The 14,432-nt window shown below is 42.4% G+C and overlaps 1 protein-coding gene across 1 annotated transcript in view; it reads right to left on the minus strand.

The window, feature by feature from the left end:
- PPP2R1B (protein phosphatase 2 scaffold subunit Abeta) overlaps positions 1 to 9,690 on the minus strand; it is a 35,907-nt gene extending 26,217 nt beyond the window's left edge. Inside the window, 5 exon segments of the mRNA XM_082476941.1 lie at positions 3,650 to 3,797; positions 4,087 to 4,319; positions 7,726 to 7,826; positions 8,229 to 8,319; positions 9,525 to 9,690. Of these exon segments, the coding sequence (XP_082333067.1) occupies positions 3,650 to 3,797; positions 4,087 to 4,319; positions 7,726 to 7,826; positions 8,229 to 8,319; positions 9,525 to 9,638 (687 nt within the window). The 5' untranslated portion in view covers positions 9,639 to 9,690.
- Positions 9,691 to 14,432: the final 4,742 nt, after the last annotated feature.

Raw genomic sequence — 14,432 nt, forward strand, 5'->3', positions numbered from 1 at the left:
AGAAGCTGAGGGATAAAAATGAAAACAATGCTTGTACAAGTTGTTTACAACAGATCAGAACGGAGAAAGAGAATAGGGGATAAGGGTAAGGGAATGACTTAGGAAGCTCAGTTTTCAAAATACTCATTGTAGGATGGCAGTAATAGGAGTTTAGGCAAGAGATAATGACTTAGAAAAAAATACATAGGAAAACATATTTTAAAAGTAATTAAAAAAAAAAAACATTCAGTTTAAGTGTTGATGATCAAGGACAGAATAACTTTGAGGTAGCCAAGCATAGAAAACCCAGCAGAAGAAATTAGGTATGGGATTAATGAACTCAGCTTCCCAAATGTAAACCACCAAGTATCAACGTAGTACCTATATGTCCTTTGCACAAGTAGAAGTATATAATTAGACAAATCAATGAAAAATAGGGAATTGAGACTATAGATTTGGTAATCATAAATATATTAGTAGGAACTGAAAATACATAAACATCTGAGCACCCAGAAGAAACAAGACAAAAACTTTAAGAGTATGTGTGTGTATACATACATATATAAATATTTTATATATGTAACATTCCTATATGTGTATATCTAGGCATGTGCAAACACACAAGGGATAACAGCGACTCCAACTTTCCAAAACACTACACGTTTACAGATCAACAATAACTTACCCTACGCCAAAGATACTCACTACTCTATCTAAAGGAACAGGCTAAAAAAGGCAGAACTAGGTTCTTGGTAGTGGCTATACATCTATTTTCAGATTCCAAAAATTATGATGAATCAAGGGATTACCATCATCTATGGAAATATATACCCATCAATATTTGTTCAATTAATCAACTGTTTCTCTTCCAGAACTCCTGATTTTCTTCCCTATACCTGCTACTCCTCCCAGAATCTTCTCCATCTCAGCAGTGACACCAGCATCCACATAGTTGCTCAAGCCAAAAATCAAAGAGATCTTGATTCCTCTTCCCTTCATCCAATTCAATTATAGTTCTACTGACTACCTCCAAAACTATCTCCAGTTCCTCTCCATCTTCACTATACCACCATAGTTCACCACTGTCTCCTGCCTGGATTATTACAAAAGTCTCCTAACTTGTCTTGCTGTTTCTACTCTCAACCCCACCTTACAATTTAGTTTCCACCCAGAAGCCAGAATGATCTTTTAAAAATGTAGATTACATCAAATCACACCGCTGCTTAAAATCTCGGTGTATTCTCATTCCACCTAGAAAAGAAAATCCAAACCCTACACCCTGGTTAAAAGGTCCCCCACAATCTGGTCCCTGCTTATCTTCTCCAAACTCGTCTCTCATCAGAGTCCCTTTCGCCCACTATGTTCTAACCTCAGGGCCTTTACACTAAGTGTCCTCTCTTCCTGGAATTCTCTTTTCCTGGAGCTCTGACACCCTAGGAAAGGGCATGGCTGGCATTTTTCTTTCATGTCTCAGTTTATGCCACCTCTTCACAGTCCTTCTCTGACTAACCAGTCTAGAGGAATGCCCTACAATCACTCCCCACCACTGTGTCACCCAACTTTATTTTCTTCATAGTATTTATCTCCAATGTTTTGTTTGTTTATTATCTGTTTTCCTTCATTAAATTGTAAACTCCATGACAGCATGGTCCCTGTACACCCTGCTTAACACTGTAAACCAGCACTAGAACAGTGCCTGATATGTAGAAGGTGCTTGATAAATACTTTCTCAATGAATGACTAAGGCAGGAGCAGCAATTCTATCAGTAGTCAGAGTGAATATACACACATGTATTTTACAACTAAGCACAATATTTTTTTGAGCATCCACTGCTGCTAATACCACAACTAGACGTATCTCTTGATGAAAAGTAACCTCCACCTATGAAGTGATCTTTTTGCCCCCAAAATATCAAACCTAACTCTCCTTAAGCCTTTAGATCAGAGCTGGGGCAAGTGCTGGCCAAATCTGAAAAGCAGCAAGTGTCTGTAAATAAAATTTTACTGGAACAGCACCATGCCCATTAGTTTACATATTATAGTGTGCTACATACAACAGCAGAGCTTTGTAGTTACAACAGAGACTGTCTGGTCCACAAAGCCTAAAATATTTACTATCTGGCCCTTTCACAAATCTCCACTCTAGATTCAACTACCAATTTTGCAGGACAAAAGAAAATGGTAAATTATACCACTGGAAATGTAATCAACGAAATCTCAAATGAGGATTCTAAACCTGTACTGTCCAATGCGACCACCACTACCCACTCACTACCTACTTCTGAGTGCCTGAAATGTAACTAGTGCCACATGTTTAAATGATAGTTATTTTGGATATACTGGGTTAAATAAAATATATCGTTAAAATCAATTTCACCTGTTTTTCACTTTTTAAAACGTGGCTACTACAAAACTTAAAAGTAACAGCAGCTTACATTGTATTTCTGTTGGATAGTGCTGTTTTAAACTATACTGGATGAGTAATAAAAATGCAAAGAGAAGTAAGGAGGTGGTTACCATTAAAGTCAAGATAAAGTGTTAGTCTTAAGGGGGTGGAGAGTGAGGAGTGGGAACTGGGGAGCGGGGCTGTGTTTGGGAGGGAGCCCATGCTGGGCTTCCGGGGTAGTGGCTGTCGAAGTTCTATCTCCTTTCATGGATGAAAGTTACAAGATGACATTAACTTGTAATGATTCATTAAGATGCATATTCACTTTGTGCTGTTTTCTATATATTATTTTAATAAATTTAAAAAATTCTTTCAAAAGATTTACCATCTTTAGATCTAGAAGCTGAAAATAAGACTCATGGGTATGTATCTGCTGCTCTTGATCCTGTACACATAAAGTGATTCTAGGGCAGGAACTAGGCAAAACCTGAAGGGCTCTTCTTCTGGAGTCCAGGAACTCTGGGGGCTGATCCTCCAAAGCACCATACAGAGAGGCAGTGCAGCTTAGCAGCGAAGGCCATGAACTCTGGAGCTAAACCGCCTAGACTCAAATCCCCACTCCAACACTGCTAACTATGCAACCCTGAGCAAGTCACTTCAATTTCCTGTGCCTGGTTCCAATTATGTGAAATGGGGTATCTACCTAATGGGGCCGTTGTGAGGACTGAATTACTTCCCATATGTAAACCACTTAAAACAGGCTGAGAAAGATTTATTTAGGTGCTTGCTAGTGTATGATTATTGCTATTTCTACACCAATGAGATCCAGATCCTTGGATTTATAACTGCTATCAAGTGAAGTCATCCTATACACTCACATAGAGGATGCAGAGGGTCAAACAGCTTTCCCAATACATGCTATGCTTGTTTATCTGAAAGCCAAAAATTCCAGGAAACATTACTCTCCCATGACAATCCAGCCTGCAGTGCCCAAAGGTATGTTACCCTTTAATGCGGCTTTGGTCTTCCTTTCTAATTATGGCTCCCATTTCCTCTTTGACACCCCCTTCCTTTTAACAGCTGCTAATGTAAAAGAAAATTGTGGTCTGGTTAAGAAAGAATTATAAGGACACTGAGATGGGTCATATGAAACTTTATCCAGGCCAGAATTAAATATTAATTCTGCAAAAAGGATCCTACCATGAGAACCAAAACACCCAAAGAAATTCTTAAAATTTTAAGAGGAGCATATCTGAGTACTTGAATTACTAAGAGTTAGCCTACCTGTTCATCGGAAGCTAGATTAATGAACAGTGGAACAATTTCACTTTTCACACTGTCTAATTCCAAAACTTTTGCAAATTCACCCAATTTGGAGGCAGCAGCACGTCGTACCATTGGTGTGTCATCTGAGCACAAGGAACGGAAGTGCCTGCAGCAAATAAAATAATGAAGGTATTTCCTGTCAAATGCCATTAATTAAGCATCCCCCAACGCACACAGAAATTTCAGAGGTTTTCTCTTACAGACATCAGGGATTAGACTTCTACTCACAGAAGTAACAAAGGAAAACCCACGGGTATATTCAACTAGACAATAAAAAGTGGTGTCATCAATCCGACTACCCTGATACCAGTCACTCACTGGTAACAGGGTACTGTGTAACTTGTCAGCTGTGAACTCCCAATAACCCCAAATAACTAAAAAATACCATATCTTACTGTCTAATTTCTGCTTTGACAGCATTGGAAGCCCTGGGATAGCAAACGCTGAACAAACCACATGCAGATGTGCGAGAGGTGAACCAATCCCCACTCGCTAGGCGTTTCACCAGAGGGACAAAGTGAGCCTCCAGGGCCACAGGAGTGTGCTCCTGGGAGATCTGCCTCAGGGACTCCACAGCCTTGTCTCGAACCACAGTCTCTTCCACGGTCGCCAGACTTTCCAGAGGAGGCTGAATAGACCAAAACGGAAAACCAGAAAGAAAACTTACTGAATCAGGTTAGATACAGATTATCACCTTTTAAAGTGACTGAAGGGAGGTGGTACATGTAACCAGAATGTTAGCTACATCACACCAAATGGTTACTTTCAGTTCACATGGTGATAACATATGGTGTGTCCAACCTGAAGACACGACTTCTGTAGGACAGCCAAGATCTCACGTCCCAGATGGCAATTCCCAGATGGTGTCTACAAATGACACAGTGGAAGAGACTTGACACAATATTAATATTATTGTGAGCTGAATCACTAGATTTAAAAGGTATGTAGCAGGACTTCCCTGGGGGTCCAGCGGTTAAAACTCCATGCTTCTACTGCAGGGGGCGTGGGTTTGATCCCTGGTCGGGGAACTAAGATCCCACAAGCCGCACGGTGCGGCCCAAATAAATAAATAAATAAAAGCTTTGTAGCCAAATTCAGACAGGATCATGTACACTTCCTCAAGAGTAAGTGCAAAAACATGACCAACGCTGGGCACCACAATTATATGAGGACATCTCATCAGGACACTGAGTCCACGGCCTTTGGATTATGATTCTACCATTCCTGGAGGTGGACGCTACCTGTGTCCACTGTCTCCACACCAACCTATAAAAGGCTGAGTACAAAATCCTTTTTTCAGAATACATCCAGAATCTTCCCATGAGCCACACACAGAGTGGGAGTTTCCAAAAGAACAATTAAGTGAAGAGGGCAGAGATGGTAGGAAACCTTGCCTGCAGCTTTAGAAATAGAAGAGACCAAAGGGGTTGGTCTGGGCTAGGATCAGTGAGTGAATATAACACAGCCCAGTAGAAAGTGACAGAGGGCGGGTTCTCTGAACCTCTGCCTTTCTGGGTTTACCCTCAGTCCGGGCAAATGCGGCATATACCATGGGGTGCAAATGTTAAAGACAAAACCCACATGTAGAACTGACCAGGAGAGTGAAACACAATTATGAGTCAAAGGAGAGACGTGTGTCTATCCAATAATACATTTCAAAAATTATTTGATACTCAGAGGTAGAAAGTACTCAGCTTTTCTAAGAGGCATTTCAGAAGCCCTTTGAAAAGATACTGCTTTCTGACTTGTAAAGGCCTTTCATGATCTGTCCACTGCCATCTCTGACCTCCTCTCATGCAGTAGCACTGGATAATCTCTATCACTACTACAGGGTAAGGCAAGCTCCTGTCTCTTGATGTGAACTCTGCCTATCTCTCCATGCCCTTTTCCTATGCCCCCGGACCACCACTTCTTCCAACTCTAGCACCAACACTGTATACTCCTGCAGTCCAACCGGTTCCATGCTTCCAAGCCTCTTAAGCTCTTTCTTTTAAAATGATAATTATTGTTATATTCTAGCACTGAGGATACAGAAGAAACAAGGCCACAATTTCCTTGCTCTAGTGGAGTTCACGTTCTTTTTTTTTTTTCTTTTTTTGGTCTTTTGATTTTATTTGTTTAAATTTATTTTATTCAATTATAGTTGATGTACAATGTTGTGTTAATATTGGCAAAGTGATTCAGTTATACATATACATACATTCTTTTCCATTATGGTTTATCACAGGATATTGAATATAGTTTACATTCTAATGGAGGAAGATAACAACTAATCAAGAAAACAACTAGATGGTGTTGAATGTTCTGTAAAGAACTAGACTAAGGGGAATTCCCTGGCGGCCCAATGGTTAGGACTCTGCGCTTTCACTGCCAAGGGCCCGGGTTCAATCCCTGGTCGGGGAACTAAGATCCCACAAGCCAAGTGGTGCGGTCAAAAAAAAAAAAAAGAATAGGATGATGTGATAAGGGGTGAGTGGGGAAGCAATTTCAGGTTGAGTGGTCAGAGAAGGCCTCTCTGAGATGCATTAAAGTTGATATCTGAATGACAAAGAGACAGCCCCAGGAAGCTCAAAAAGAAACATTTTATTATAGGGAATACCTAGGGCAAAAGTCTTAAGGCAATAAGCTTGGTTTATTCAAAGAACAGAAAGAAGACCATTGTGAATGGAATGAGGTTATTATGAGGGAACACATGAGATAAGCTCATAGGGGCAAGTTTTGTAAACTAAGGTACAAGCTAAGGTAGAAATCTGGGATTTTCTAAGAGCCGTGGCAGGTAGTGAGTGATCCACCCGCTGGGTGAAGAGTGAACTGTAGTGGTGACGCGGGAGGCATGAGTGGAAGGGAACTAGTTAGAAAGTCACTGCAGTAATCTAGAGGAAAGATCGTGTCGTCTAGAAAGCCTAGAGGAATGAAGAGCTAGGTGGTAGTAGGGATGGAGGAGAGTGAACTGATTTGGAATAGATATAGAATCTATAGGAGTTACTAATGGATTAGATGTGGGAAATGAGGGAAAGCGAATTCAAGAATGTCTTCTAGGTTTTGGTTTGTGCAACTGGGTAGACGGTGATGCCATTTACTGCAATGGGGCAACTAATTAGGAGGCATATTTGGGGGAGAAAATTGAGTTGTTTTAGATGTTAAATTTGAAATGCCTGTTTGACATCCAAGTAGAAAAATCATAGGCAGATATATAGAGAAAGACAAACATAGATATTTATATCTATCTTTCTACATATATCTGTATCTGGAGTTCCATGGAAAGGTAAGAGGTAAAGACAGAAGTCACAAGAGTCAGCAATATAATACAGACAATATTTAAGCCCTGAAGCATTCAGCCCTATCTTGTCTAACTGGCAAATTCCTAGTCATCCTTCAAAACCTAGTTCAGACATTCTCTCCCAACAGACCTTCCCTGATCACCCTGGGTTAATCCCTTTCCCTTCTCTATTACCTGAATGCCTTTTATGTGCTTCAGATTTTTCCATCTAACACACACAGTAATTATTTGTTGACACATAAGGACAGAGGCCTCATTCCATTCATAATGCTCTTCTTTAACATTAACATTGTAACTTCAGTGCCTGATATAATAGGTTCTCAATAAATGTCAACTAAATTAAACTGAATTCATCAAATTCGCAAAGTAAGTCAGAAGCAGAAGTTACAATTAAAGACAAAACTAATAAACATTCCCAAAGCCATAACATTGTTAGATGAGCATTAAGATTTCCACTGTAAGGGGGAAAAAGCCATGAACAAAAACCATCAAATCCTTTTTCTCCCAACCTCTAAAGTAACAAATAAATCTACAGAGGCAAAAAAGAGGACGAAGTTCTTTAATTCACAGTCAGAAAAAATAAGAAAGGGTTAATTGAGTCCAAAGGGCCTAGTTATTTATCCTCTCAATAGCTAACACTGTGACTATCCATAAAAAGATCTGCATAAAAAAATGCTGCAGTGTGCCTATCACCAAACAAGGTATCATTTATACGGCAAAAGTTCTAGAAGGAGAGTAGGTAGAATATACTCACCAACAAACAGTGGGCAAAGTCAGGACCTCCCACCAGGCCAGTGAAATTTCCCAGCTGCTCAGCAAGAGTTAACAGTACCTCATCTTCATCATAAATTGTATCTGGAAAAGACAACAACCCAGTACTCATCAACAAGGATAGCTGGCCCAGAGCTGGACACTCACACAAAACTAGGAATAGACTCAATATGTAACTAGATAGTCTATCACAGTCCTAGCAGCCTTTTCCTCCTTCTTAATCAAGAGTCTTTGTGGATCTGTTTTACAGAATGAATTAGAAATCCATAATCCCATATCAATTACTTTCCTATTAGCTAAATAGTTAAGGTCTGAATATGTCTGGCCACAAAATTACAGTATATGCTGTCCTGTTTCTTCATGGGAAACAGCAGGCTCAGTTTAGTACTTACTAATACTGTGGGTAACAAATTCGAAAAAAATAGTCAAAGTTTTGAAAGCCACTGGAAAACAGAAATGCCCATGCCTTTCCTCAGAGTCACTTACCTGTAAGGAAAGGCAGCAGTTCAGTTCGTGTCCTTTCTACTCCAAGTGCTAGAGCAATTGTTGATAATTTCTTAATACTATTGAGACGGAGCTTTAAAAAAGTAGAAAGAAGAACGAAGTCAAGAAACAGTTGTGATTTAGACCAAAAGACAGTAGTTGCATGCTTCCCTGGTGGCGCAGTGGTTAAGAATCTGCCTGCTAATGCAGGGGACACGGGTTCGAGCCCTAGTCGGGGAAGATCCCACATGCCGCGGAACAACTAAGCCCATGCGCCACAACTACTGAGCCTGCACTCTAGAGCCCTTGAACCACAACTACTGAAGCCCACGTGCCTAGAGCCCGTGCTCCGCTACTGAAGCCCACGTGCCTAGAGCCCGTGCTCCGCAGCAAGAGAAGCCCGCAACGAAGCCCGTGGGCAGCAATGAAGACCCAACGCAGCCAAAAATAAATAAAATAAATTTTTTAAAAATATGAATCATTAAAAAAAAATTTAATTAAAAAAAGACAGCAGTTGCAAACAGGTGAGATAATAACATACAGGTAAGAATGAAGAAAACCTTTAATTTAGATTTTATTCTATGAGGAACCTCGAGAACAGTGGAACACGCCTTCATTAGCTAAAGGAAGATTTCTTAGGAGAAACACGTTGACGGGCCCATTAAAGAAATGAAAGAAAATACAGTATTCAGAAAAGTGAGACAATTTTAAAAAGAGAGAACTTTGGCAGCGGTGAAACAGGTGAAACGGTTGAGTACAACCCCTGCCTTTTCAAAGAAAAGTTCCATCAGAGCTGATACACCGCCTCCTCTAGGTTAGTTAGCCATCCAACCTAATTTCTACCCCACAAGCCCAGCGGAAGGCAGTCATTCAGCTGCACTTCACTGGGCGCCTAGGCATCCTTGCAGCCCGCTCCAGCCCCTCGCGGTCCCGCTCCGCCCTCCTCCCGCTCGCTCAGCTACAGGGACCGCCGGCCCAAGGCTGGACGCAGCGTTCCCACCGCCCCGCCCGGAAGGAGGGCCCAGGAGGGAAGCCGGTTCCCCAACAACCGCCCCGGACCCGGTGCGACACCGGGCCGAAGCCTCAGCGGGCCGGGACAAAGGGTGCTGGAGAGGTTCCCGGCCCGTCGGGTCGAGCCACCGGAATCCCTCACGGATCTCTCCCCTCCTCCCTGTCAAGTTTCTGCTCCGAGTCCCAGCTTTCAATCCCCGGGCCTCCCCTGCCCCGGGGCGGGCCTTCCCCCTTCCTTACCACGCGCCCGGCCGAGCCCGCCTCCGCTCCCCGGCCCGACTCCAGTACCTGCACGTCCTCATTGCGGAGCTCGTCGATTAAGACCGCGATCGGGTAGAGCGAATCGTCTCCATCTCCGCCCGCTGCCCCCTGGCCGGTGCCGGACCCCGCCACGCCCGCCATGTTTTTTCTCCTCCGCTTGGTCGCCGCCGCCCGCTTGCGCCCAGGCCCCGCCCCACGCCCAGGCCCCGCCCCGCACCCGGAGAGGCGGGGCTAAGACCCATGCTCTGCTGGTGCTGAGGTTGAGGAAGCAAGTGCCTGGCTGGCCGGTGGAGGCCCCATCCCGGACCCCGTTGCCGAAGCTGCAGGTCTAAACTCCAAAAGACAGGTGGGCTGAGAAAGCGAAAGGAGCCCGCGTGTCCTTTCCCCAGGCAAAAGAAACAGGGGCAGGGATTCATCCTGCTCATGATGATCTGAAGGCGTCGGGGACTTACCTGAGTGAACCATGCTGTGCCCTCTTAGGACTCAGGCGGACCAAAGAGTATGCCCAAGGACAGGAGGAAAAAAGATTTAGCGCCTCTCCTGACTTCATCCTGGCCCTGAGCCATTAGGGTCTCCAGTCCTAATTTCCCCGCTATCCTCAAGCTTCCACAAAACCCCTCCACCTCTTCCTCCGGCCTGTGCGCCAGAATTGTATCTGGCTCCTGCTCCGTAAGACAAATAACGCGGGCGGTGAGAGAAAATGAACAGTGCTATCCAAACTCCCCAGTCAATATTTTTTCCGCTTTCTCCATGCAAGCTGTTAAAAACATGTTGCTCTCTTGTTTTTGTGTTTCTTTTCAGTTTGGTACTGGAATGGTGCCTTCTGTTGTATTTTCTTCCTCCCATTTTTTAGGTCTTTAGCATGCTAGAAGTACAACAATCAAGCAAAACTAGGGCAAGCTTTAATCCTTCCAAATTGGGTGGCGTGGCTACTTTGCTTGTACAAGAAAGGCTAAACTGACCTCTCTAGAACTCCAAGAGTCCTCAAAGGCAGCAGTGACAGGAGGTGAGGGTATGGGAGTGCTTTCTTACAAAATTGAGTGGGAGGTTTCCATTTACCCTTGTTAGGGCAGCACGTAATAACTAGAATGTCCCTCTTTGTTTGTTTGTTTTGAACTATAATTTAAGCAGCTTAGATTGATAGCTACCTATGGTGATCACAAGCTCTGAAATGGTAATTCTATGTGTTTGATTAATAAAAAAAAGTAAAATTATTAATAAATCTAATTTAGGAGACTTTTTTTAAAAACATGGAGTTCTTGGAAGTAAACACAGTAGATATGGCTTTTGATCGTAGTGAAAGTTTGGGAACCAATGGATCTGAACAGTAATTCTCAATTTAGGTTTGTGCATGTGTTCTCTAGGGTTTTAATTTTGTCTTCTTTTTTTTTTTTAATATTTATTTATTTGGCTGCATCCGGTCTTAGTTGTGGCATGCAGGATCTTCCTTGCAGCATGCGGGAACTTTCTTTGAGGTGCCTGGGCTTCTCTCTAGTTGTTGTGCATGGGCTCAGTAGTTGCAGCACGCGGGCTTACTGGTTGCACAGCATGTGGGATCTTAGTTCCCTGACCAGGGATCAAACCCACGTCCCCTGCATTGGAAGGCGGATTCTTAACCACTGGACCACCAGGGAAGTCCCTAATTTTGTTTTCATTTTGATAATTATTTTTTAGATTTGCATGAGCATATTCTGGATTATTTGGACGACTACTTTATAACCTGGTATTGCCACGTGATCTCAATACCTACATTTGCATGTGTGTCCATTGCTGCTTTTATTGTTCTGGGATCATGAGAAAAGAACAGAGGTGGATTTTAAATGAAAATGGTGTTTTCAAGCACAAAATGAAAGCCAAATCACATCATAGGACTGCACTGTCACAGTAGTTCTAACAGAAAAGTGGTGAGAAAATTGAGATAATATAGGTCACTTGGTGGCATAAGCATGTTGAACTCAAAAGAAGCTGAGCTTTCGCAGGCAATAACATAGTCACAATACAAGGGATAATTAGTCTCAGCAAAATACATCATTTGCCATGTTAAGTTACTATAATATTAATATGAGTAGTATTAGTTTTGTGGTTTCATTTGTATTTAACTTGTAAATCTATTTTGGTTTTTTTAGTTGTATAAGAACTATAAATAAAAGAACATTTTATTCCTACTTTATATTTGTAAATTTAAGTAACATGGTAATAAAAATAATTTAAGTAAACGTAGGGTTTTCAAGATTTTTTTCCTTAGAAATGGATCCAAATACTACTCGTTTGAGAAGCGGAAAGTTAATAGTTTTTTTGATTTAGTACTTTACCAGTTAGGAGATCAGAGGGGGCTCCTATTGGCATAGGGAGGAGAAATCTGTTCCCTTATAGTTTATGTGAAAAGGCTTCAGAAATGATAAAGGAAGCAAGCGCAGAAAGAAGCACATTAAGTCAGTTCCACACATATCATCTCTAGATATTAGCTCAGGCTTAGACGAGCTTCGGTATGCTAAACAAAAACTAGCACACTGATGGATGCTAAACTATTTTGTTTAAAACTCAAATATGCTTTGCTTACCCAAGCACAATGAATTGGACACCTATGAAATAACACAAGCTGAGAAAATAGGCCCCAGAAAATTGCCTGGTTTGAGAGTCATCAATTCTGTACTTCAGTTCCCACCTCTGTCTCTGACTTATCGTGACTTACCTCTCCCTATGCCTCAGTCCCACCTCCCACCCCCTCACCCCCAGTAAAGTGGAGCTAACCACCTCTGATTCCCTCTCTAGTTACTGCGATGATGTGAGGATGAAACAGGTAGTAAACGCGGAGATGCTAGTAAATCCTTCAATAAAGTGATTAAAACAAACAGACTGCAGCAGAAAGAGGCTATTTCAAACACTGGGCTGAATGGAAACTGGAACTAAATCTAAGACTGTCTTTTGGGGAATGTCCAAAAGATAGTCCACTGACTATCTGAATCACCTAAAATGCTTGTTAAAAATGCAGATTCCTGGCCTCCACCCCGGATCTACTGAATCAGAATCCCTGAGAATGGGGCACATTTTGCCGTGCACCCCTGGTGATTTTAATGTTCACTGATGTGTGAAAGTCATTGATGTTAAAAATTCATCTGGAAAAATAATTTCCATGTCAACAAAGAAGCATCTGCTCATGGAGAGTCTGAAAAGTCTGCTCAGGTAGCCTTTGGAGGCCGCCTCTGTCCAAAAAAAGCAAATGACAGCTACAGCTGCTTATCACTAAACAATTCTGTCCCTTTTGGTTGTGGTTTTTGCCAGATTATAATGATCCCTCTTTCGCGTGATTCCTGGAAGCTAGCAAAGCACTGCAAATACAGTCCTGTGGCACTGAGATGTTTCTATATCCTCCTCTCCCCTCTGTTGCTCCCTCTGGTTCTCCTTTCCACGCCCCACACACACCACAAGAAACTAGTGACCAGGGAGCACCAGAGGCAGCCGCTGAGATTAGGCTGAGGATTTAAGGCAACCCTTGGGAAACAACGTGACATGCTCAGCACAAAAGCACTGAGTTCTGACACCCACATACAGTTCACTCATCAAATGAATCAAAGGAAGACAAGGTTAGACTTGCCAGTTCCTGTCAGATGAAGCATGGAGAATACAGAGAAGCACAGGCAGATGGGATCAACAGCTCTCAGTGTCACAGCAGAAAAGGGTCAGTCCTGAGGAAGCTTGGATGACATTGGCCTATCCTCCTGCCTCTTGCCTCACGTTTATTAAGGTTGCCTCTTCCTCACAGAGCTTTGCAAATAAGCACTCATTCAAGGGCTGATCTGATCCACAGAGTCACGCTACTGGGAGAAGGCTGAGCGCAGGAGAGAGAACTATGTGTAGGTGGTTCTCTCAGGGCAGACCCAGAAGTGTCATCCCATTGAGAAGGCCATCAAGGAAGTGGTGGGTGGCCCAGTTCATGCACAGAAAACCTGAGGCACATACAGGCATTTTCCAACTCTCTTCATTTAGCAAGATGACCCTGGGAAACTGATTCCCAGGTCTGTACTTAATTCACTGCAGAGTAGTCATTATCACCGTAGCATTAATGATATTTCCAATTTATATTTATACGAAGAATGTCTTCATTCTGTGGGACTCAAATATTTTCCCCTCAACTTTACCTCAATATTTTCTCCTTTTTTCTCTTTTCCACTTTGTGGCAAAATTTTAATCCCAATATTATGGCTGGGAATACTTGACAAAGAGAAAGAGACTTTACCTGGACCCACACAGTGCCTCAGAAGAAGCTATAGAACTCATAATCAGGGATTCTCACTGTCCCTTGCTTTATCCCCTCCGTCCGTGCCACAGCTTATCACCGTAGGTAAAATTGGATTTCCAGAGCAAAACTTTGTTTGAATTCTTGGGAAGAACAAATCAAAGAAATGAGACAGTTCTGATTCAGGGCAGTCTATACAGTGGTTACGAGAGTATACAGTGGAATCAGGAAGACCTAGATTGACATCCCAGCTCTACCAATTACTAATGTGTGACTTTGGGCAAATAACTTATCCTCTCTGAATCTTGGTTTCTTCGTCTGTAGAGTGGGGCTGTAAAGCTTACCGCATGTGGTTAAGATTAAATAATTCACATAGAGTGCTTAGATTAGTACCTGACAAGAGTAAGCCCTCAGATATTAGCCATTAAGAGTTATCATCTACTGAGGAAACAGAAGCAGGAAAGAAAACATTCCAATCAACTGAGCTTTAGCAACAAAGAGGACCAATGTGGAAGGATGATGAAATCTACATGATTTAGAGTCAGAAGACCTGACTCAAGGCCTTCCAGAAGGCTTTCTCATTGGTAAGATAGGGACGAATCTTACCTTACTTCTCTCTTGGGGTTGTTGTGAGGACTAAGACCCATTCTGTAAAGCACCTTGTAAATGGCAGGAACGACACCACTGTTAGCAGTTAT

Source organism: Balaenoptera physalus (genome assembly GCF_965194825.1).
Source record: "Balaenoptera physalus genome assembly, chromosome: 10".
Classification (NCBI taxonomy): domain Eukaryota; kingdom Metazoa; phylum Chordata; class Mammalia; order Artiodactyla; family Balaenopteridae; genus Balaenoptera; species Balaenoptera physalus.